This window comes from Abramis brama (assembly GCF_963993115.1).
Source record: "Abramis brama genome assembly, chromosome: 4".
NCBI lineage: Eukaryota > Metazoa > Chordata > Actinopteri > Cypriniformes > Leuciscidae > Abramis > Abramis brama.
The window spans coordinates 56,628,036-56,655,196 of record NC_139966.1 but is presented as its reverse complement, the minus strand read 5'-3'; the positions used below and the strand labels follow the sequence as shown (position 1 = coordinate 56,655,196).

Here is a 27,161-nt window from a genome sequence, read left to right as displayed (position 1 = left end):
GTATAATACTTTAAAATATATTTATTATAGATTATTTACATGAAAATAACAAAAGGATGTTGTTATATAGAAAATTTGGCACTATATCTTTTGTGCAATGATTGGCTGCTACCAAATATGACCAGTAAATACATTTTCTAAACAAAATGACCACTGCATTGAGAGAAATACAAGTCAAACCAGAATTGGTATGATATTGCTTTTTATTTAAACTTTCACACTAATGTTCCTTAACACAGTTTTAAAGTTGTGATCAAAATGAAGTGATTTAATTACTAGATTGAAGGCTAGTGCATCGAGAAACACTTTACTGTCCTTACAGCAGCTATAAAAGGGAATGGTTTCATCTTGTTCACTATTCCATAAAAAAGGAAAAGAAATAATGACATAATGACTTGTTTTTTCAATATGCTGTCAAAACGGCATCGGACATGTTAGTTTAAAATATCTGAAGAGGTTGAAACAAAACGGGAGACCCAACATAAACATAAAAACATCAATGAAATTATAATTAGCAGGTATTGTCAACCAAGTGTACAATCCAACATGTACACACACACACACACACACACACACACACACACACACACACACACACACACACACACACACACGTGCCAGAGACTAACTGAACATCAGTCTTCTACATATCGTAACAGATCAGTGAATTTTCTGTTGTTACAAAATGGGCATTAGACAAAAATAAGAACAGATCTCTATTTGCACTAATAAGAAGCCAGCTCTCTCAAAATAAAAACACGCGCCGATATATACAAGAGAGGAGGCAGTTTGGCCACATTATTCTGACTATGGATATTTACTATGGTAACTCTGGCGGTATGTCATAAAAAATAATGATTCTGGAGTTTGAAACATTAAGTATACAAAATAGTAAAACCAAGCTCTTCTAAAATGATTCCTGCTGTATAATAAAACCTGTGTTTTCAAATAAAGCTGTAGTGAATATTTAAAAAAAGATGTTTTTGTCGCCTTAAATATATCAGGTTTACATTGTATATTATGATGGAGCATTTAATATGTTGGCAAAATCTGGAAAATGTAGAAAGTTAAGGGTCTATTATATCTGGTTGAATTCTGTCACAAACATGTCCAGATTATATTTAACCCCAAAAATATCTAAAGAGAGAAATAAGAAATTATATTTTGCATAAAGAAAATGAATCCTCCTTTTAGAACCGTTTAGATTGAAAAAACAAAAAGTATATTTAAAATATATAATATTTATACATCATGGAAGTATGTGGTGCCTTTAATTTATGTTGATTTAAAAAAAAAATACTGCATACAGTAAAAACATTTAAAATGGTCAGTGTTAATAATGAGAATGATTAATGAGAACCACAATCGAGAACTACAGTAAAAATAAATTGTGGTAATTTATGCTGATTTAAATAATTTAAAAAAATCTTATATTGCGATATAAAAAGATACTGCATTACAGTAACAACATTTAATATTTTCACTGTTAATAATAAGAATGGTTAATGAAAATCAAATCACTATTGAGAATTACAGTAAAAAACTGTAATAATGAGAATTTTTGGTAAAATGTGCTTAAACATGAAAGTTTCATTTCCTTTATGCAAAATTAAGTTTCTCATTCAGTTCTTTAGATTTTAGGGCATAGCTAAACATGTTCTTGCGAGTTTCACCATTGAAATGAAAACAGAAAGGACAAAGCCAACAAAAGAGAATGAACGTATCCCTCTAGTTCAGCCGTCTCCTTTGCATAAAGGAATAGATTAATCCTTTGATAAAGTGAAAACCCTACACACAACATTCACATTCAACAAACACTGAACGATTACCTTTCAATCCTACAGTCAAAGCAAAGCGAAATCTTCTCGCGGTATACGCACACATATACGTCTCCATTCCTGCAAAGACGTGTGATCAATAGCACGCTTGGTCAAATACACAGTTACATAAATAGCATGACAGTTGCTCTCATCCGCCATTAGAAAGAGACATTGAAGCATAGTGGAGTCAGTAGACAGAAACATAGATCAGCTCTGTACACTGAACTGACGGTGGGGTGAGTGTGTGGGCACATGTCCTCACATCTGTGGATTATGGGTGGAGAGAGAGAGAGAGAGAGAGAGAGAGAGAGAGAGAGAGAGAGAGAGAGAGAGAGGACTGATGGAGGATCTCAGAGCAGCAGATCCTTCACTTCGCTCTCCTTCAGCTTGGCATTGTCTCTGACCTCATCGAAGGTGTACGATTTTACAATCTTCCCGTTCCTGAACACAGTGTGCAGCAAGTCCTGTGAGGGGACAAAAGGACATTACTCTAAGCAGGGAACTTCAAATTCAAGGACATTTCAAGGACTCTCCAGGTCCAATACCCTCAAATTCAAGGACTTAAAGGTGCTCTCTAAGCGATGTCACGTGTTTTTTTAGGCCGAATTTTTTTTTGTCACATCCAGCAAACATCTCCTCACTATCCGCTAGCTGCCTGTCCCCTGAACACACTGTAAAAAAACGCGGTCTCTGTAGACAGCCCAGGCTCCACAAACACAACAAAAACAAACTGGCCCAGCCTGGACCACGAAACATAACAAACAGTGTTCCATGATTTGGGGGTGGGGTTGGGGGGGTTAGTGTGCGTGCTCATGAAGGGGGGTGTGGAGGAGAGAGAAGCACGAAGAGGGAAGTTAGCTAGAGGAGAGATGTCCTAAACAACGACAACGACTAACGTTAGAATTATATTCTCTTGAATTTCGATATGGCCGACACACGACCAAAGAGACGACGTTCCCATGAACAAATAACAAAGAAGAGGGAAAAGGAACGCGCAAAGTCCCGAATTTACATCGGGATAAGCCTGTTTCAGGAAGCACGGAAGGGAGGGGGAGGGGCTGGGATGAGGAGGAGGGAGGGTCGAGCTAGCCTAGCCTACTTCGAACGTCAACAAGAAGTGACGTCACCCAACATCGCTTAGAGCACCTTTGATTTGGGGACACATTTATCGTGTCCAACAGTAAACGTTGAGGTAGTAGTTTTGTGCGCGCGTGAGCGTCATGGCTACGTACAACACAAAGTACCTCACGCGGGAAACACTAAATGCGCGTAACTAGCGTAAATCAAGCAAGCTAGTATGTATAGGCCACGAAGTGTTGGTGAAATAACACATTAGCGGACCGGAGGGAATAATATAATATTTATATTTTTGTTCAACTTCTTGAACAAAATTAATTCAAGCACTTTCAAGGATATGTACGTTTATTTGCTAAAACTTTCCAGGGCCTTGAATTTTTTTTTTTAAATTCACAAACTTTCAAGGATTTCAAGGACCTGTGGGAACCCTGTCTAAGCAATGTCTGAAACTTTGTATTTTGAGCACTTCTTGTGTTGTTTGCCTTTTCATGACTCGCTTGCTGTATTTCGCTTTGGATAAAGGCATCTGATAAATGACTAAACGTAAATGTAAGGAAAATGAACAGGCTGCCGCTTGACGATATGCAATTAAGCGAATGGATTCATATTTTTAATAAGTACCCTAGTGAAAAAAACGTTTATTTCATACTAAGCATACAACACATTAACATATTTACTGACATATTGTTTGAGATATGCTATAAAAATTAAAATTAAACTTTATTTGGAGTATTTCTTTATTGCACATTTCTTAATATTAAGCCTAAAATGTGTTTTAACATCACTATTAGTAAGGATAGTATGATCACTGTATTATACAAGTCTTTAAATGCAATATATTTTAAGTGTACCTAAAATATACTTGCAATAGTTGCACTTTAGCACAATCAAATATACTTAAGTATATCTTTAGTTAGACCTTCTGGATAAGTACAAAAGTACAAAATTAGCAGGTTTTATACCAATTTAGTATACTAACAGTGCTATTGCAGGGTATTTAGATTAAGTACATAATATGTAAATGTATTTGTAGGGTACTTAGCATAAAATGCATGTATTTCAAATATATTTTAGTATATTTATTTTTCACTAGGGCAGAGCTGCACAAATAATCGTTAAAAGATCATGATCTAGATTCAATCAGATCTCATTCCTACGTGACAATGATTCATCAGTGTCTAACATTATCAAGCTAAATGCATGATTCATTTTTAATCACGCTGAATGAACGTACCTCTCCATACTCCTCCAGATCACCCTTGCCCTCTTCCAGAGTAACGAAATCTCCACTTGGCGTCCTGTGAAGAGAAAGCCGACCCTTCTTTGACCTTTTGTTGGGGTCTGCAACAGGATCTTTGAAGACGTTTACCTGTAATTAACAACATCTTATTAATAATAAATCCTACATTTTCTGAATTATGCATACTATATACAAGGTCAGATATATTTCTGTTTCTGTAAAATAAATGGCTAGGGATGTCAATTTTAGCTGATTAACTGTTAACATTAATGTTTAGGTCTCCGAATACCATGCACACTTCACTCATCATAAGTACAATTAAAGATGAAGCATGTAATTTCAGTGACACTCGTTTCACGAAATGCTACGGATGCACCGATATGAAAATTTTGGCCGATAACCGATAATTCTTTATATTTGAAAGCCTGATTTCAAAAACAAAAGTCTCACCATTAAAAGCCATGTCCCAAGCTCACAATTATAATGTTCTCATAATTTTATGTAGCTTATATGACAGCCCAATTTCCCTTTTTTTGAGATTTTTGGATATTTGTCTTCAATAACATGTCTTCTTTCAGACTTGTGGTGAAAAAAAGTCTGAAATACACATTTAGGTCTTTATTTTACTACACTTTCTCTGTTTGCGTCTGTAGATTTCTCATAAATTCAACAAAAGTTGGCATTCTTAATCAACATGCTGTCTGCACCCTGCCATCACACACACCGCTGGAAAGCTCTCTCTCTCTCCTGACCATTCTGTCTGATCCAAATATGGTCATTTCCTTTTTATCAGCAACCAATCGTGAAAGTAAAAGGGCTGAATGCGCAATCTCATTGGCTGATGATAAATCTCCAAAGCCCGTTTTCTCAAAATGACTTTTCTCTCATACTCCAAGTCCGAAATCTCCACTTCAGTCGCACCTGTATACACCAAACTTTCCAGTCTTGTACCTAGTTATATTATGAAGACATTTGTAAATATATTACTCCTAGCCTGATTTATATAACATTTTATTCCAAAAAACATGGCGAAAATCATTTTTTTAAGGCTACTGACAGTATATTCTGATTTATAGGATAACAAAAGTAGATATCCATAAATCCCTCTGTAATTTTTTCCCCATCTAATATGTGAACACAACGAAAAAATAATTTTTAACCTGGCTTTATCCAATACTCAGATTTCGTTTTTTAAAATATATGCAAATTAGTGCATATTTAATTAGATATTGCCTAATTTGCATAATTAAACATTAAATTACAGAAAACTTGTAATACATTTTTTTCTCATCTTAATGTAGGTAATCAACTGGGAAAGTTTCATGGTGATATCTGCAAGTTAAAATTTTTACCCTATTCACCTGTAGTGTCTCGCCTTAATATATCGGCCAAATTTTCTTATCATGGCGATAACGATAACATTAAAAACGAACATATATCGGCCGATACCAATATGGTGGTATCCCTACTAAATGCAATAGCTAAATCTGCCATTAGTCGGTACTTACACCCAGTCCATTCGTCACCACATAACTGCACTTAAAAGAGCAGTTGAGCAGATCTCGGGTCAGTTTCTGCAGCAAAGCTCCTCCTGAGCCGAACGAAATATTCTCGATGCTCCATCTGTGCTTTTTCATGCCCTCTACAATCTGTATACAACAATCAAACAGGTACAGAATGAGTTTAAACTCAGCAAGAGCATACAGATAGCATAAAGTCTGACATGAGCTGGACATACACACCTCCTGCAAAGTGTTGATGTCCACACCGTCACCCTGAATGACTCGGATGTAGGGCGGAAGCACTTTATAGCCTTTAGAGTTCTCAACCGGATGAAATTTCTTTCCTAAAATCTCTAGGACCTGCAAAATAAGACATAATGATCACGACTTTATGCGCGCTGCACAAAAATCTTTGCAAATGTGTTACTAATATGTTCTTATATCTTCAAAATAGGAAATTAATGCACTTCATTTTGAAAGGAATATATATATATACACCAAGGTTATAATCGTTAACGAAAACGAACGAAAAAACGAAAACTAGGTGCGAAAAAACATTGTCGTTAACTGAAATAAAAATAAAAACGAGGCATTACAAAAAAACGATAACTAACTAAAACTGTAATGTGTGTTTGGCAAAACTAACTAAAATAAAATAAAATTATAGAGTAAATGTCCTTAGTTTTCGTCTTTGTCAAGGTCTTTCATTTTTTTAATGCTATTTAAAACACGCAGCGTATTCCCTGCTCACCCTCCGTCTCTCTGTCACTCATTCGTCTCTCACATGCGCGCGCGCGCACACACACAGCCCCTCCCCTCCGTGCACACCGTCTCCATGAGAACGAGTGTTCGTTCGATGTTGCAAGTACGCGAAAGGTTGGTATCTCCATCTCGTGAACACCTTTACACAATCACACATTAAAAAGTGGTATAAAAATATTTTAAATTCTGAATATAATTTTGTCAGTGTGTTAATGTTGACCCGAGAAGCGATTGCGCCTTCTTTAGAAAGTTAACTAGTCGCAAGTTTGAGGTAAAATGCACTTTTTTGGTTGTGGTTGTCGATGTCAAAACACTATAAGCTATAAGCTGTGATTCAAATATTAAATAATGTTATGTCATTTTTTTTACTTTTACACTGAATGTTTGCTGCTTCAATCCAGATGAGTAGGCTATTGACTATATAGGATAAATTAAGTATAGGGTGTGAAAATTGTACAGCTGTGGTATTTGTATAGGGTGTGATTTCTGTATAGAAGATGTGTAGATTTCTGGTATGGCGTGTTGATTTTGTAAGAGGTGAAGGAATTTCAATGGGGTGTGAATTTTTTCCTAAAATTGTATGACATTTTTGTTGAGTTAGTATTACACAATACTTTTTCTGACCTTTTTAAATCTTGCCCCTGACAAATAACCCAAATTACAAAAAAAGACTAAAACTAACACTAAAACTAATAAAAACTAAACTAAAACTAAGCATTTTCAAAAAATAAAAACTAAACTAAACTAGCAAACCCACTTTAAAAACTAATTAAAACTAAACTAAATTTGAAAACAAAAAGTCAAAACGAAATAAAAATAAAAACTAATGAAAAATGCAAAACTATAATAACCCTGATATACACACACACAGTCAAACCCAAAATTTATTCAGACACCTTCAACATTTCTCACATTATCACAGTTTATTTGCTATATTTTAGAAAATGGTAATAAAATATGACAAGAACTATATAAATAACTAAGAAATGGCTCCACCAACATAAGATGAGTGGATAGTGATTGTAAGTCATATATATATGATATGGAAAAGCTGACCTTCTCTTTATGATTAAATATGGATATATTAAATATGAATTTTTTTTTCTTTTTCTTCAGTATGTGAAATACTTATCCAATGAAAACATTCTGGATTTGTATGTTGTATGATGGGACCTTGAACCTTTTATTGACTTGAAAGGACAATTACAATTATTCTCCTGATATTATTATAAAGGAAGGAAAAGGGGGGTGGGGGGGGGGGGGGGGGGTTCTTTCTCTCTCCTCTCACTCCTTTGAGACTATTGGGAGAGTAACCCCTGATTTGACATTAACAGTTTATGAACAACATAATTGTATGTTATACCCCTAGTGACATGTTTGTTCTGTTCTTTTGTGTTCTACTAAAATCCATATAAAACAATAATAAAAATAATTTAAAAAAAATTAAAAAAAGAACAATATAAATATTTCACTGGTTTTTTCCATCCTTCTGTTAGACGGTCTCACAGATGAATTATGTTGAATATCTGTCAGCTGTTAAATTTAACTACACAATTAGATAATACCAGTTTAGCTCAACCGATTACCAAGCAATGCTTCATTTTGTTCAGTCTGTGGTGTAAAAAGGTTGCATTAGCAATTAAAGAAAAAACACTGGTCAGGTCAAAGTGTCTGAATAATTTTTGGTCCCAAATTTTGTATACATTTTACTGGGTAAAATTTTATTTTTGGGTATAATATGTCACAGTTTACTTTATTTTGCCATCCTCACTTACATAAATGAACTATAGTGTCTAGTAAAAAAATATTAAAAAAATTATATAGGGTGTCTGAATAATTTTGGTTTGGGTACACATGAAGTACTGTGTCACAACATCACACATGACTGTGTACCTTCAGCACTGTGTCTAGAGGGTTTCCTGAATCTGGCCGGACCAGCAGCGGTGCGTCTGCGCTCCTCATCTCGATCAGGCTCCTCAGATCTTCCCCCCAGATCTTCTCACAGGCGTTGTAGATGTCGTAGCTGTCGCTGACGATGGACACGGGGACAGAGGGGAACTGCTTGACAATGTGTTCAAAAGCATCCTTCTCATGGTCCTTTCCCCAGGCAGTGATTGTGCTGCAACACACACACACACACACACACACACACACACACACGGTCAGTGAGATCATAAAAAATTATTATACTTTTTATTATTAATATAACATTTAGCAATGCTATAAAAGAAGAAAATCTGAATATATATAAAAACACTACTCCTAAAACCTGAAGTGCTGATCATAAATAGTTTCAGATTTTGAGAATTGCCACTAGGTGGCAGCATTGACAATATATATCAAAGCAAGCCTCATTTCAAAAGCACTACTGAAGCAAAGTGCAAAGTTCCTCTGCTTCAATGAACTGCATTGTTTCTTTGCTGAAGTGTGAGGAAATAAAAAGTGTGATGATGCAGAACTAACCAACCAGAATGAATTAGACCATGCAACGTGTAAGTAAGCTAATTTCCTTCAATGAGCGATACTTCTATGAGCCGTTTTAGGTAAATAGCTAGAAAAATGATCTTACGGTACATTAAAAAGAAGGCGAATACATACACTTCACTAAAAGGAAACCCTATAGGCTATGACTTCACTTTAAAGGAGACATATCATGCTTTTAAATTGTTCCTTTTTACATATAAATCATACATTTGTAGTCTATATAAAGCGGAACTGCAATGCTTGGGTCTGAATTCCTCATTATTATAGCTCCACAGGCCCCTTTTCTGATGTGCGTCTGAGAGCAACTCGTTTTGGTGCGGTCTCTTTAAATACAATTGAGACACTGCATACCCCGCCCCCTCTCCAGGTTGCAGAGGTGACACTCGGTTCAACTCCACCCCGTCCGGCCATTTTTGTAGTTTGATAGCAGAGATACGATTATCTTGCGGCACAGAAACTTTTTATTCACACGTTATTAACAAAATGTCAACAACGGAAGACTTGTCCAGCCAGCCTTACATGTTCGAGCCAGAGTCGGAGCCGGAGCGAGATGAAAATGAAGACGACGAACCTGCAGAACAACGTCTTCATATGGATGTATCGCAATGGTGTGTTACTGTATTTACACATGAAACTTTGGTCTTCCGACCTTTTACCACTGTGTCGATTTATTTTGATTAATATGTGCGAGGGAGAGAGAGCAAGACAGCGTCTAGTTTGGAGACGGTGATGTCTTGTTTACACTTTCGCCTGGCTCTGAAGAGAGAGAGTGCGCGCGCGCGACCGGGTCTCTGCTCGTTCTTTCAGTTAAACATGCGTCCTGTAACAAAGCGCGGCAGTTCATCTACATTAGACGGTGTAATGAAGCGTGTGGGTTACTACATCCAACAACCGAACATTTTAACTTACCCTCTCGTAACTTCTGCATCCTTTAGCTTGGACTACAAAATTGCAGCGAGAAATAAAAATGGCGGATTGCTCGAAGTGTTGGGCCGGAAGTCAATGTCCTTATTTGGCAGTTCCGCTGCAAATACTGTGACGTAATAGTTCAAAAAACGTCATAGATAACAGAAAAATTGGAACAGGTTGAAAAATATGACCAAAACAGAATATAAAGATATCAACGAAGCACCTGAAGAGAATAACTTCATATTTTCTGTACTTCTAAACACTCCAAATATACAACAAAATGCATTTAAGGGCTAAAAAAGTGCATTTGGCATGATATGTCCCCTTTAAGCTGTGTGATTAACTGTCATCAAGAGTCGTTTCACCTGTGTTCCGCAGCTGGTACTGAGTAACCAGGAACCGGGTCTTTGGTGCCGTAGTACTTCTTGATAACACCGATCCCGGCCACAGTGTCTGTTCCTTTGAAGTTTACCAAGTGTGCAGATGCGCCAATCCCAGCCGTCTGAAAACGAGACACGAGTTTAAACACATCAGAAATGACACCACTGAGAGAAAATGAGGATGTTTGATATGTTCTGTATGCATTTAATGCTTGGTATTTACAGTATACGAGTCAGGAGATACTTTAGACTTGGATAGAGTCTCATCTTAACCTGTGTCTGAATCCGCTCCCCATCCACTATATCGGGTGTCGGCCATTTTGTAGTGGTGTCTGAATTCTGAGTGAACGACATCATTCCCTACTTTTACCCACAATCCTCTCTGAATTCGAGTGTATATTCGATGTACACTTGCTGAAGCACTATTTCCCACAATCCAATGCGGAGAGGACTGAGTGTGTGTGAAAGTGCGGTAGTGAGCTTTCTTATTTCTGCTTTAACATTTATTTCATGCTAGTTTTATTATTATTATTTTCCTTTTTTTATTAATCATTACTTGAATAAAAGATATTAAAAATATTGAGACAATATTATATAGATGAATTTTAAAATGATATTAATAAGGTAAATTATATAGGTAGCCTATATTATTTTTGTATTAAAATATATTATTTAGGCATTAACTCAATGTAATGTGTTTTATTAGCAGCCAGGTGTTTTAATAATTTGTGGCACTGTTGTTAACTCGTTAAACTGTAAGGAAGAGATGATAATTTGGTGGATGATTTAAAAATGTTCATTAATCATCTGTAGGTGCGTATTAATTCGCATGTAATACTCATAACGGTCGCCTGAGGGCGCTAAACGACCACGTCATCTGTGAGCGTCAAAGTTTCTAACAATTTAAATCAACGAAACTACAAAGCTGGCACGGAGGTATATATAATTACAAAATAAAGTCATTATGATTGTTATTGTTGCTAATTAATTATTGTTGCTTTATTTTATAAAGCAAGTAACATGTAAGATAAAAGGAGTTTTATCACTACGTGTAACAAAGCCGTTTCTCCGACGCACAGTGTAAACGTCAGCGTCAGACATGCACTCAAATGTCATGCACTATATAGGGATTAGTGAATGAGTGAACGAGTGAGCGGACACAGCTTTAGACATTCCAACTATGCACTACTAACCCAATGAATCTGGTCTATGTGACCAACGTGGTACTTGAATCAGATTTGTGGGGTCTGGTTAAAAGCTTTCAGCACTTCACCTCTTGAGATGAAACCCCTCTGTAGCCGAAGTCGTGCAGTTTATATTCCAGTCCCACCAGGCTTCCTGAAGTTTCCATGAGATATTTGGCCAGAATCTTCTTCTGCTCTCGTGAGTTAGTTGCGACGGTGATGGGATACCAGGACTGAACCAGGATAGTCTGTGAAGGAGACAAACGCATCATTTCAACTAGGGAAGAAAAATGCGATATGCGATAACTCATTAAATTAATGCGATATTCGATACCGTAATGCTTAAAGTGTGTAAAATAAACATAAATTGTCTTTAAAATATATTTAAAATTAATGTTTCACATTCTTTTTGTGGCAAGAAAACATCCCTACAACTTCTGAAAGTGAACATCAGTGTTTTACTGTAGCATAAGAAGTGTTATTATAACATCAGTGGGTTTAGGGTTTCAGGTTATCCTACATCAGGTTTATTTAACAACAGAAACTGAATAATCAAACGTAAAAAAAAATATATATATATATATATGTAATTAAAAATACTGATTCTTATTAAAGCTACAAAAGTTGTTTAGCCAAGAGCAGTGAGTGATTTTCTCTTTGTCTTTTGATCATGACCCCAGTTATTGCAAGCTGTTGCGATATGCATATCGCGATATATACATTTGCTGTATTTCGATAATTTCTATACATGTGACCCTGGACCACAAAACCAGTCACATGGGTAATTTTTTTTTAAATTGAGATGTATGCATCATCTGAAAGTTGAATAAACAAGCTTTCTAGTGATGCATGGTTTGTTAGGATAGGGCAATATTTGGCCGAGATACGACTATTGGAAAATCTGGAATCTGAGGGTGCAAAAAAAAATCGAAACGTTGAGAAAATCTCCTTTAAAGTTGTCCATTTATGTTGCAGATTGTGCTGCATTCACTCACAAAAATAAATGTTTTATATATTTACGGTAGGAAATTTACTAAATATCTTCATGGAACATGATCTTTACTTAATATCCTAATGATTTTTGGCATAAAAGAAAAATCGATAATTTGACCCATACAATGTATTGTTGGCTATTGCCACAAATATACCCGTGCGACTCGAGACTGGTTTTGTGATCCAGGGTCACATATTGTGCAGCCCTAATTTCAACATTTCCCCTTAGCTATTACCACACAATTGTGTTTAATTAGCATTCTGTACTAGGAGTGTTGTGTGTTTTTAGTTTGTGTAACTGTTTCTTGCAGCTGTTGTTGAATCCATGAACCTTTCCGGTGTGTGTTTTCTCTAATGCAGCTTCTGTAACATCACATGTAAAAGGGGCACATTTTTTGGAACTTAAAAATGAAGCTAGTGCTGGTTTAGTCAGTTTACTTTTTCCCCGTGTGTAGTCAGCTGGAACATGAATCCAAAAACAACCAAAAGACCCGCTTCATGCCACCCGAGTGCTTGGGAAGTGTCACACAGTCAACACAGAGGGTTTGGTATGAAGGCATGCCAGGCAATGTTATCATACTGCACACACTAACTGATAATAAGCACATGACGCTCTTTGGACACAAGAACATCACAGTGTCCCAATCACATGGACTCAATTCAACAGCTCATGTGAAATGAGACTCTTGGACATTGATTATGAAGGCATTTAATTTGTTTCAAACCACTGTTAACTTTTGTATCTGCTGCAATTCTCTCATTTGATAGTGATCTTATACGCATGTCGTAGCAGAATGCTTGTCGCCAATTAACATCGCAATCTATTTTACTTCAATAACTGGATGTATTCAATGAGAACATAGGGAAATGTAGGGCGAGACTTGATTTTATCTATCTCAGGAACTGACTGGATCATGAGAAGTGGGCATTCTGTATTACAATAGAGTATTCTGGTTAACATTATTCAATAGCTCAACCTAATAAATTGATGTCAATTAAACAGTCTTTTCAGAGTAAGAATAACACGAAAAACAATGCACTGATGAATTGTGCATGATAATATCAGGAAAATCAGGACGAAAAAAAGGAAAACCTGAACCACCCCTAGTTTATTGTGTAAAAAAAAGAGGATTATTTAACCTGTTAACCGTTGCCAGTGCGCCCGCGCACTTAAGCGTTTTTTTTTTTTTTTTAGTTCAAAGTTACTATCAGATTTAATGACAAACTATACATCATTAAAAAGATATAAGACTCAAGTTTCAGTATTTGACCACTATTGTATTCTGAGAAACTCATAGTGACAGTTATGTCTTAATTTGTGTCAGGAGTTATGAAATGAAAAAATGAGTCGATACCTTTAATATGAATTATGCGCGTCATCCGCTTTCATTCATAAAAAAACTCCGTGCTGTCGTCATGACAGCGATTCACAAAACAACGTCCCTCAGGGCTTTAGCTCAAAAATGTGCAGATTTGGAGAAATATTGATAGATTCTCATAGATATACATCATATTTCTATAGACAGGAATAATATTTATTGAATTTATACCCAAATGCGTCGATGTAATCTTTATGAGCGTTTGGTACTCTGATTTACTGTGTTTTCAATTCATACCAACAGCCTGAGGGCGCTATATGCACAGTATTAGTCCATATATGGAACATGAAGAAGAGCCATGATCATGTGACATTCCAGGAAGCCTCAAACACACACACAGCTAACAGAGTTCGCTGTAATGGATGTAACATGTAGATAAATATGTTTTGAAGACAATAAACATGATTGCAATGATATTTGATTTGCCTGTGTTCTTCGAGCCATGCCAGGTATTTTCATAATAATATATTATATTTATAATGTAATGCTAATCGATATAGACTTTATCATCGTGCAGACTACTATAAAATAATATATTTTCTGTCTGATTTTTTTATCTGAAGACAAATTAGATCACAGAAGATTATTTAAAACACTCGACTTGCGTTATAAAGTAAGTTTGGAGCACAAACTTGGTTTTAATCTCATATTTTGTCGTGTATTGATGGTGTGCTAAGCTAACATGCTAGCTAGCCCTGGGTGCACCTGCCACCTAACTGTTATTCTTTTATGATTTTTTTTCTAAATAGGAATGCTTACTGAAATGTTTCTTTATTCAAGAAGGGCATTTGAGAAAAAATTTGAGAACTTTGATAAAAGAAATTAGGGATTGAATCGTCAAACGCGTGAATGCACAAAAAGTACCAAATAAAATCATTCGCGCGTTTTGCGTCAATTGTGTCCACCGCGCCGTGCTAAACGACTCATTCGCGCCGCAGGATCTCCAGACGCGCGTAAACGCGTCTTTACATTGACTTAACATTGAAATCACTCGCGCCAGACGCTCCATTCGCGTTTGGTGTGAACGCAGCATTATTCCATAGAGCTTTTATTTTGGAAGAAAACCACAGGAAGACCTTAAGGCTCTTTTTGGCAACATATTTATAAACTATTATCATTTCAAATTTGGAAAAATGGTTGCATGTTGCGTTCTCAAATGCACATTATGAGTGGCCCAAACTCGCAGCAGCTTGCAGAGGTTGCAATAATTAAATTACAACCTCTGCGATTTGATAATCGTTTTAACTGTTTTGTGTACTCGCCAACATTGATTTTTACTTAGATTTGGCATGCATTAAGAAGCAAATGGGGTCAATTCTGTTTTCACATTGACTTAAAATGATACATCTGCAAGCTAGCGCAATAAATACCGAATTCATCTGACTGACGGCTATCAAAGTAATCCAGTTCGGCTTTCTTACAGATCATTGCACCTGATTAATGCGCGTTTACTGCATCTTCAGCAAGTATACTTCGCACAGTCTGAGTCTTGGATCAACACAGCCCAAAATCTGACTTTGTGCAGAGATGTGCGTCTTGTAAAGCCGAACTATAACCTATAGGTGACTATCACAAATAAGAGATTCTCTCCAGCCTCACGGCACTAAAGATGACCGCTGGAATGGGAGTGAAGGTTTAAGAGAAGCTTATACTAAATATTGTAATTATCAGTATAATGTCGCCTTGTGAGTCTGAAAAGTCTCCACTCAGTTGAGTTATCAGTAAGCATCAGTGCCTTCCCATGGTCATCATAAAAGAAGTAGACGTGTGTTTACAATCTCCTGAATTCACTGGAGAATAGATATGTGGAGCCAAGGGCACACACACACACACACACACACACACACACAGTCTAAATTTACCATCTTCACGTGACATGTTTGTCATACATTCAAAGCCATCTGTAAAAGGAAACCGACCTCTTACTCAATTAAAGCTGATTTGAATAAACAAATGACAAAACTAACGACCTTTCCCTCGGTGACAGGTGTACTATATCACGATGACTGGACGTCTGGATGTCAGCATGACTCAGCAGGTTTGATGCTAAACCCTATTGAGATGTTTGGGCGTGAGTTGTGTGGCATGTCACTGTTTACACGGTCTATCACGGGACGTTTGACAGGAATAGTCCGATCCATAACATGGACAGTTTTTAAAACGCTGTAGTCATTACAGTGAAAACCGTAAACCGTCTAAGAAGTCCAATTATATACAATTCCTCTGAACCAGAAGAGGATCACGCTGCCAAACGGACACCCTACTGTTTACTCCACTAGTGGTTCATGAAATCTGTGTGTTCTGAGGCTAATATACAGTGCCAAATAAATTATGAATCATATTTTGGAAATATTTTTAAATAGTTAATAGTTCGTGAAGACCGTTGAGTTTCTGTGTGTGTATCTCAAATGAAATGGTAAAATGCTCATGAAGTGACTCTCAGATCGGCTCTGGAGATGAATTTCATCATGTCATCATATCATGAGGCAGCAGAGACTGAAAACAGCGCGAGCGTCACTCGTGCTTCAGTGTGTGTGTGTGTGTGTGAGGTAAATGAAACCGCGCGTCTGCACTATTCATTCACACAGAGACCAGCAGAACATGCAGGGTTAATATTTAAATAGTCTTTTTGTGGTTTAATATACACAAAAAAAAAAAAACACGTATACCTAGAATGCAAAGTAAGTATCTTCGGATAAAAGCGTTGGATGAATATATAAATAACTGTAGGGATGAGTTTAGGGTCATGACTCACCTCGACCCAGTTAGTGAGCCAGTAGCACTCCGGATCGGTGCTTTCTACGGTGAACAACACATTCCCACGCGGGATAACACTTCCCTCCGGCACAGCCTTAATCTCGATGGGCAGGTGACCCTTGTATTTCTGCAGGGATGTCACATAAGAGATGTTAATGAACATTCAGCATAGACGGAAACATCTGAGAGATGAGTTTCTCCGTACCTCCAAAATGTAATTCCATCCCTTTTCGTTGAAAACATCATCCTGAAAGTGTTCCCGGTAGACCTCCTTTGCTTCCTGAATCTTCTCTGGTGTGACAACCTGTCCTGTGAGTGCAAAAAGAGAGGGGACAACTGTGAGACTAGCGTAACAAAGAAAGCGGCAGGACAATACAGGAATAAATGACTGTAAGAGAGGGTGGGAAGTTTGCGCCCCTGTTTGCACACGTATAATTGCACACTTTCCTACATTCCTTGCGTTATTGCATTAAGAGAAACTTCTATGCTCACAGTGAAGCTTTGTCTTACCAATATCGTGCATAATGTTGCTACAAACTGTCTTAAAGGCACAGTATCCTCAAAAATAAAGCTGCAGCACTACTTGTGTTTTTAGTTTTATTACATTTTAAAGTACTCATTTAGCAGATGCTCTGACTTACAAATGAGAACTAGATTATTAACACTACCAATGTAAAGCAGTGCAAGGCTTTAAGTTTTATGTGGGAATACACCCTTGTTATTGGTATATTTTGTCAAGCATCAAACCAAATGATGATCCTCCAATCCTGTGTCTCTGCAACATGCAAAACGAATTTCACTTGTTTTTCTGAACAAGAACATGTGAAACTTGACTGTCACTTCGTTGATAATGCGATTATTACCAATAATCAGATTAAGGAGTGAATTGCAGTGAGACACGAGAAAACCTCTTCACTTCTATTTACATGCAATATAAATTATTCTAATTATATGCTAAGGAGTGTGGTTATTTTTACAGCCATTATTCTCATACCCCACAACACAAATGATGAACTTGCATATAGTAGGCATGTTACTGGCCAGTTCTGTAATCTAATTACATCAAATGCAAAACACATTTCTATGGACGTTTTGGATATTATTCGGCATCGTGATGAACATAGCAATGTAACTGGGATTGCAAGGCTTTCTCTGGATGAAGATAAGGAGCAGAGAGTTGTGTTTCGGAGGGGAGGGAAAGCTTCACAATAATGTCACTGAGTTCATTCATGAAGTTGTATGAGCAACACACGGCATCTTCTGTATGTCCGCGCGCGTGCGCTCTGCTCAGGGCGGTAATAATGCAATTAAGGAGTTTCCATTTTCCAAAATGGGTGTACGCCACATTTAATGCAATTATGGTTACTACGATTATAAGCTTAATCACATTAGTTTGATTAATAAAGTTAAATTGCCAAAATCCCAACACAATCGCATTATGATTGTGCATGCAAATGTACTTATTGTGGCAGACTAAGGTGCCACGCTAACAGCCAGTCATGTAACAGTATGGTTGCGCCATATCGTTGTCTTGTGTTGGATTCTTCTTTTTGGGATTTTATAAGTCTGACTGTAGACCAATGTCGTCTGCAAATTATGCCAAACCGTTGTCGGTTTCTCTATGCTTATATTTAACACTTTGCATTTTTTTTAACACTTTATTAAGCATTTCTTACATATTCTTTAATTTTGCATCTTAATGTTAAGAGATAATTGTTAATGTTTCATTGTGATTTTAGACTTAATTATTTGAGTGTTTTCCATGGTTGTGTTGACATTTCTGCCTTTATAACTGAGGGGATTATAATCAGAGGAAGGTTAAGTTTAAAATAAAAATGTTTAAATGTAATATATTTTTCTCCTGGTCCTTATTTTAAATAGGTCATAAAAAATATCAATAATTATCGACATCGACCGATATGAAACACTTATATCGTGATACAGTTTTCAGCCATACCGCCCACTTGTTTTTTTGTTTTTTTTTAAAACACATTTACTCAAAATGTCTGTAATTTAAGTATGGAAACACTATAACATCATCGCTGCTTGAATCTTTAAATTCCTTAAGTATCAAGTTTACAAAATGATCTGCAAAGCAAATGCTGAGGGTTTAGAAATTTAGAACTAAGTGTAAAACATTCAAGCATAAACAACTGATGAAAGGAAGACAGCAATAGAAGTAGAAGTAGTGCAACTTGAGTATTTACTGTATTAGTCTACCAAATATGAAGAATTCAGACTAAAGCTGTGAAACAGACTGGTGCGGGCAGTCTTTTGTGGGTTAAAGAGCAGATGCTCTATTGTCTCGTTTCATTCAATAGCACGATTTCTAAAGCCTTCACCACAGCGTACCATGAAATCCTTTACAGTGTAAAAATAGACAAAATTCCTTTATAAATGTGGCATATTTGATCGGCATGCCAGAACAACAACCTCAAACTAGACTGCTAGTCACACGTCTTGCACTCAAACCGCCTCTTCGTGCTGCTATTTTCTTACACTATAACTCTACCGTCAAGTTCGGTCATTAAACACTGGCTCCATCACGAGAAAGTCATTTTTGTTTTTCTGTTGGAACAAACAGTTATTATTTTTCAGTCTGCTTATGAGCATAATGAAGCAAACTGACTGTATGTGTGGAGGGAAGGCTGCATACTTTAGCATCAACACAACCATAAATTACCCATGGGTCTACGTCTCCCATTTACAAGTTAAATCAGCATTGGCGACCACGTTCAACGTACCTTTTAAGTATTTGTTGAGAATGTACTGAAGCCCATAGAAGACCGTCTTGTCGTATTTGACTTTTCTGAGCTTGGTAGAGTCTGTCCTCTTCTCACGGCACTCAAAGTACGAATACACCTTACTAGTGTTGGGTGGGTACTGTTTGTAATGCGTGACCTGCAAGAAAGAAAGATTATATTATATATTCAATTCATAAAAAGCGAGATCCAAACAACAACATCTGCTGGCACTGCTCTGTTGAATTGGCAAATATGATAATGGATGTGAACAACCCTGTGTCAACACCATTTCTTGTAATTCAGACTGATGCTGGGTTTGACTCTAGCTTGTCTGCCAGACCTCCAGCACCAAATTACACACATTATTAGACAGACATCACTGCTATTATTGTGTTAAATGTTGGCATGCAGCTCATCCTACACAGTTTATGCTACGGACAAGAATGATACCTCGAATGATGCAGCTTACTAAAAAGGGGTGGACTTTAAGGTGTGCAATATCATGATTTTAGATTGTGAATGATTAAATGTATCCGAGAGAGACCGTAGTATCGTGCTGCAGAGCTGCAGTTCTGACGCCAATCCTAAAATACTGCAAAACGCAACGTACATTAGCATTATACGTTTAGCAGCGCTGCTGTAGGGTCATGCATACGTGACATTGCACTTCTTCTCCATCACGTAAGTTTATTATTTGCATTATAAACCATCCAGATACAAACGCTGCTGTTGGTTAATAAAGATCCGGCACGATTGGACTCTTGTCTATTAAAAGTGTTAAAATCCCCCTGTGGTAAAAAAAACAAAACAAGCTTTTAATGTTGTTGGTAATGCTTTTAGACAAACCATGTATAAATGAAAGTATTTTCTCCTTAAAACTGCAGTGAATCAAAAACACGCTTTGAAATCGCTGGTGTTTCTGACGTCACAAACTACCTTGCAACCAATCAGATCAACGTGTGATCATCAACGAGTGGATCTCTGAGCTGAGTGAGTGAGTGGAGGCGGGGCTCATTTGCATATTCATAGAACCACTTACACTGAATGAGGCAAGGGTGTAGTGAAGAATTTATTTTTTTTCCAAGGAAAAAACATTGAAATATGAGAGGACCATTCTTACACAGTATTGTGCAATAAAAGGCTGTAATTATGTAGGCTATTTATTTGTTGAATATCTGTTAGCATAGCAACAACCCACAACAGAATCATGGTGGTATTTTGCACAAGCAACGCTTTCTTCAGATAATTACAAAAAATCCAGTTTGCCCTCTTGCTCTTCAAAGAGTTGTGATATAAATACACCCTATGCCGAGAACGTGACTACAGTTACACAAGATATCAAACAGACAACCTACTTAAGCTCACTTCTGATATTTTGTGCATGCTGACCTTTCCCTGGCAGTGTTTGGCTGTTCTCCTGTGCACAGGCCAGCCTGGGAAAGGTTACACACTCATGGCTTTGCCTGACAGCTACAGTGGCTGTTCCCTTGCACCCCGAGGGTGAACTTCAGGAAGCCCTTTCTCCCAAAGGGCAGAAGTCCTTGTGGAGCAGCAGCCGTGGAAGTCCTGGACTGGATGCCCTTTCCCTTCTGGAAAAGACCGTTCATGTGAACAGCTGCATGTGGTCCAGGCATGCGCAACAACTGGCTGTGTGCACAGAGGACATGCCACAGAGTTAGCTTCAGATCAAGGAAACCAGCCACGGATTCAGCCTGGGAGGTTGCACAAGCAGTAATTTTAAGGTGTGGCAAACTGAAATGAAAGTAAAATATTGTGAACAAGATGTAAAACTGAACCATCCAGATCTAATCTGATTTTCCCAAGTGGACCCATTAATCAGAAATGGACTGAAATCTCCTGGAGGCTGAGCGATTAACCATAATTTATTTTTAATTCAATTTTGGCTTCAAACGATTATGAAAACACAATAATAGAGATTAAACGATTCCTTTAAAGCGGAACACTTTTGGCACTCCTTAATGTACAAATCACTCAAATTATGTGACATGACTGTTGTTAAATGCGGTATATTGTGGGACGTGCTTGATATTAAAAAGAGTTATTAATCTTAAGCGGCTTTCTGTGCACGAGCTCCGAGATGGAGCTAAATCGGCTAAATATGCAGACAAGCGAAGTATTCCTACTTTGGGTTTCGGATAAGTGCCTAAACGGTCAAATACTAACGACAATAAGGCGAGTATTGTCATAAACAGAGGCAGTAATGTCTCAAGTGAACATAAACAGTTAGGAAAGAAATCGGATGCGTGTCAGTAGTGTTGCTTTCGTCAACGAAAATTATGACGAAATATTGTCGTCAACGAACTTTTATCACCTGACGAAAACGAGATGTAAATGCTCGTCATGTGACGATGACTAAAATACATATATAATGCAATATCGTTGACGAATAAAAACGAGACTAAATGTGGTTTACAAAATAAAAACTATGCTAAAATGTCTCTTCATTTTCGTTGACCAAAACGAGACGAGACGAAATGTTATAACGTCACGACGAATGAGAGAGTTGTGCGTGAACCCATAGATTTGTCGGGTTTAAATTCTGGTTTGCGATCTGGTCACCCGATTATCAGCGAATTTAACAATATTACTCCATTAGTTATTCCATTAAAATGTCTTATTGATATATTTGACACATTCATAATCATTACTTTTGCCGGTTCTTTGTGACAGCTGTTATGTGCGTTATTGGCATCGTCCTCCGGTTACATGAACGCGTCACCGCATCAGCATCAGAACATGGAGATTTTATTTTAGAGAATAATCGCACAACTTATTCGATATTCTATAATTAAATAAACTAATCGAATATCCAAAAATCGTGACTCATCCCTGCATGGAATCTCGTTTCTTTTCCCAAATCTTCACTCACGTCTCACCCATTTTCTAAAGGGATTATAAACGTTTCTTCATTGGTTCGCTTTTAATTAGGCCCATTATATTCGTATTCTTTACTGTGGTAAAGTAGAAAAACGCTGTAGGACAGATAACCTACATTTGTACTTGCATGTCAAATTCTTTTTAACAGTTTGTGCTTGTTATATTAGACATAGGGCGCGTCAAGTTTAGTTGTAAAGCGCGTTTCACACGTGCGGGTGATTTTTAGTTTCACTTTCTCTGACAGCGCAATCTCAAACATAGCCTAAATATTTCACCCTTGTGGAGGATAAAATTCGCTCTTCAGACCAATTTACATCAAGTAGAAAACACGAAGATATCATAAAGAGATCGATGGTCTTTCCTGCTCGTGTCCCACATCCCTCTCAGAGCGCAGAGTGGTAGGCTATATCACGCGTCTTTGTGTGGAAATATAAAACGAGTTTTTATTTTTTTAAATAACCCCCCAACCACCGCCGGTAGTTGGTCCATTACCGCGGTGGTAAAAAAAAACTGCCACCATCACAGCCCTAAATATACTAAATATAATAAGATAACTTTGTTTGAAATTCTATATTGACTGGGTTAAATAGAATTGCATTACTAAAAAGAGACTAAAATACAATTTTCATTGACTAAAACTAGACTAAAATGTCATCAGTTTTCGTCGACTAAAACTTGACTAGACTAAAAAGAGTATGAACGTGACTAAAACTAATAAAAACTAAAACGACAGCTTGACACAAAGACTAGACTAAAACTAAAATTAAAACAGGCCGCCAAAAACAACACTACGTGTCAGTATATTGGATCCGTGCATTTGGTCTTAAAGTGACAGCAGCCTAATATCCCTGCTGCCGTCTGTGTCATTAATGTTAATCTAACAAAAGACAGAGAACATTACAAACTTTGATGTGAACACATATTTGAATATGATTGAATATAAAATTATAACTATAAAAACTGTATATTTTACATTTATTTCAATTAGTATGACAGTATCAGATTCATTATGTCATTTGCAATGCTTCATGGGAGTGGACGGACACTGCTGAACTCTTGAACACTCGTTCTTGAGCTTTCTATAGAAGTATATATGACCACTGAACAATCCTGTGTGCTCTATTACGCTGACCTGGATGTTACTCCATCTATATTCAAATATGAAATATTAACCAAGCCCCTCTTTAATTCCTGATGTAATTTTCTTTGTTGTAAATGTCAGTTGCTTCTACAGTTTCATGCTGTTTCTATCTGAGCCAAAACTGTGAATGGAGTGTAAACGTCAAACGTTTAACTTCAAGAGTAGCATCACAAGTAGTGGTCGACCGATATATATCGCCAAGGCCGATATTTGGCATTTTTAAAATATCGGCATCGGCCAAAACGTTTTTCTGATTGGCCGATGTGTTGGAAGTGGGACTTTTATTTTGACGGCACTCCAGACTTTTATTTTGACGGGCAGCGCCTGAGAACAGAACGGCAGCGCCTGATCACACAACGCTCACTCACATTCTCCGTCTTCATTAGTTTACGATCTCTGTCAGTCATATCTAATACTTTGTTAGACAGAACTGGTAAACAAAGGAAGTAAATGCTATGCGAAAAAGTAAAGCGTTTGCTTTTATATTATTTGTAACAGAAAAGGCAAACAATCAGGCTAAAATACTTTCTCATTCAACATTCAGTAAATGCGCATCTACGTCATTTAAACAAATCTCTGAATATCTAATAAACACTTAAGTTCACGAACCTTGCAGATTTAAGTCAAGATTACTCAATATTACTCTCTGGTGCCGTGCACTTGCCGCGAGACTCCGCCCACACGCTGTTCTGATTGGCTGTGAGTTTTGATTGATTTTAACGCATCTCAATCTTATCGCATTGCGTCTGGTTAGGACACGGTGTTATCTGGGGACCTCGTGTGATTTAGAAATGACCCCCCCACATCTGAATTTCGCATTTTTGCGCATTCGCACGGGATAATCCGAATTTACTGACATATCTCCTGGATATGATGTCAATAGGCTATAGCTTGGGAATAACGAATTTCATGTCATTATAGGTCTAGCTGTATGATATATCATAAACAGAAGAATGTTCTTTACCCGCATGCTGCTATACATGCCGTCCATCTCCATCTAATCACTCTTTTTTCACTCTTCTAATGGTTTTCAGCTTTCTCTTTCTGCAAATTGTATAGTTGTATGGTGTATAGTGACATGACCCAGCACCCAAAATACTATCAAAACACTTGGAAACAAAAACCTTGAAAAAATTATATACGACCCGCCAAATCACAGAGATGCCGATTCGCACGGGACTGATATTATCACAGGAGCTCTGGGTGTTCGGCCAAATATGGTTGGTCATATGTAGGGGAATTTTTACTTTACAAATTACAGACATGGCCGATTCGCATGGGATTCAGATCACAGACAACCTCCGCAATTATTACAAATGACTAGAGGTCACCAGGTAATACTAATCCAGTGCGAATAGGGCTGTCAACAGTCCTGAAAGAGAACAGTAGGAAAATCTACTCATTATCAAGAGGACACAGAGAGCACACTGTAGTGTTGACTGAATAAATAAGGAACAGCCAGCTCTTTTCCACACGTGATCTATGACCCTCCAATGACCTCTGGAGGACCCTTAAGTAATGAAGCGTCCCTTAAAAGGCTAAATGAACGTGTCGTCAGCCTCAATGCAAAACACGAGCATCCTATTACATCCGCGGTGGGAGGATAAAAGACAAACGCATCCACTCCCATTCTCTAGCAGCACCAAGGAAAGAAAACACTGATTAAACATAGATGAGGAACATATCCACAACATAACAGACAAAACATTAGTCAATGACGCTACTCTCAAGGACAGAGCGCATCGGGACCAGGTGAAAAGTCAAAGACACAAACAAACAACTTCAGGACTCAGTCTACAAAGTAAAACTTGCTTACAATTGACATTTTAAAGATTAAAAGGTTGAGACACTTCCTTCTTATCATTTCTTTAAACCGAACGCTTTGTTTGCATCACGTGTTGGGTGGGACACAACAGAAGTTTCTCATGATACAGCATCTTGCAACATCACATGGCACTTAAAGTATAATAAATAAACTGTATTAACTTTTAAAACACTGTGAAACTGGTGAATGTGCACGTTTTGTTTTTAATTTTTGTCCAAGAAATTTGGGGATGCATGCTTGTCCCGAGTTTAACACACTCAAACAATAGATTGATACTTGATAGTAGCATATATGTCTGTTAAGCAGAAAAGATTTTAATTTCTCTGACACAATGTAAGGGACACTTGTATTTCCACCCAGCACAAGTCATTTAGTTAACCCAGATTTAACCTTTCATTTCTATAATTTCTTTTTTTTTATTTTATGATTAGACTGATGCCCCACAAATTGGCACAATATTATTACGGTTTAAACATTTTAAATTTAGCTTTTGTTTACACTAAATTACTGTTAATTTAGTTTTCTACTTTAAGTTTAATGTTTAGTAGGTTTTTCAGTATATTAAGTTTTTGGGCTGCCAATATTAAAGGGTTAATTCACCCAAAAATGAAAATTATCCCATAATTTACTCACTCTCAAGCCATCATAGGTGTATATGGCCGTTACCGGAAGCCAGTAAAGTTATAAATATGGATATTTGTCTTACAAAAACGCATCGCTTCGCTTCAGAAGGCCTTCATTAACCCCGTGGAGCCGTATGGATTACTTTTATGATGGATGGATGCGCTTTTTTGGGCTTCAAAATCTGATGTACCATTCATTATAAACCTTGAAAGAATCAGGATATTATTTAATATAACTCCGATTGTGTTTGGCTGAAAGAAGAGAGTCACATACACCTAGGATGGCTTGATGGTGAGTCAATTATGTGATCATTTTTGGATGAACTAGCCCTTTAAGGCATAAACTAATATTAACTCATTACATTTTACAACATTATATGTATCCAGGCTGTCTAGTGCCATTTTCATATGAGATATAAAATACGAAATCTTTACAATACGGCGCATCAAAAACTGAAATGAATTCATGGTCTTTTATATATATATATATATATATATATATATATATATATATTATACATTTATAGAAAACTGAAACTAAGTTATAGTTATAATAGGTTTTCGTTTATGATATTAACATTGCTACAGTACAAATAAGTGCAGATCTATGCACTTCATTAATAATACATACTATAACTTACATTAGAAATCAGCCTGCATGTACAGTGCAGTCAAAATCTAATTATATACAACACATTTAATTGTTTTGCAATACAATTACACCTAAATATGCTGAATTATGCAACTTGAGCCTTTTACAAATATAATAATCTAACGTTCTGTACAATTCATTTAGAAATCCCAATGTACAGTAACTTAACTCAAATTGAGTAAATCACACCGGTGACACGATTACAAAACGGTTAGCATAATACAGGTCTAGTAGAAGGTTAGTAGCACAGATATCACTCAAAATTGTTATAATAAATCACGAAACACAGGGTCTTAATGAACTTCATCTAGTTTCGCAAGATGAATCCATTTCCTGAGAAAGCAAATGCTTTCAGTTTTGCTTTTGGAAAAAAGAAAGAAATCTCCCCTCAGAACCCGCGCGTCTCGCCCTTAAGGTGTAACACACTCTTTTCTGCTTAAATTCAGCTATTACTGACATAAACTCTCATATATTCTCCTCAGAGAAATAAAGATGCGAATGTACCTGTCGTCTCTCCTCACACACATTCGGCCTACCGATCTGACTGACACCGACTCAACCGTTAACGGCCTGAAGGATGAAACCACCTTCATTTCTCGTTCCCTTTCCCTCGTTTTCCTCTCAGTCACGGGTCCACCGGTGTGTAACCCAGACTCGGTTTAGGATCTTTGCTCACCTTGTAGGAGTCAGTGGCTAATAAGATATTGAAGTCCACGGCGCCTGTGTGCAGCTCCATCTTCCCCTTGACGTGACTGGAGTCGCGCGCTACTGTCAGTTTCTGTTGTTCCCTC

At 37.1% G+C, this 27,161-nt stretch overlaps 1 protein-coding gene across 1 annotated transcript; it reads right to left on the bottom strand.

Moving 5' to 3' along the window:
• Positions 1 to 185: 185 nt before the first annotated feature.
• On the bottom strand, positions 186 to 27,161 carry nampt1 (nicotinamide phosphoribosyltransferase 1). The gene is made up of 11 exons (XM_084112712.1): positions 27,047 to 27,161; positions 19,232 to 19,388; positions 16,693 to 16,796; positions 16,486 to 16,614; positions 11,448 to 11,606; positions 10,160 to 10,296; positions 8,295 to 8,520; positions 5,880 to 5,999; positions 5,646 to 5,786; positions 4,132 to 4,266; positions 186 to 2,284 (listed from the first exon to the last, which is right to left on the bottom strand). Exons 1-11 carry the CDS (start codon positions 27,104 to 27,106, stop codon positions 2,171 to 2,173), a joined length of 1,482 nt encoding a protein of 493 aa, XP_083968838.1. The 5' UTR covers positions 27,107 to 27,161; the 3' UTR covers positions 186 to 2,170.

Coding starts and splice junctions, on each gene's coding strand:
- nampt1 (XM_084112712.1), bottom strand. CDS start 27,106: ATGGAGCTGCACACAGGCGCCGTGGACTTCAATATCTTATTAGCCACT. Junction 5,787..5,879: donor ACATCAACACTTTGCAGGAG/GTGTGTATGTCC, acceptor TGTTGTATACAG/ATTGTAGAGGGCATGAAAAA. Junction 2,285..4,131: donor ATCTGGAGGAGTATGGAGAG/GTACGTTCATTC, acceptor GTCCCCTCACAG/GACTTGCTGCACACTGTGTT.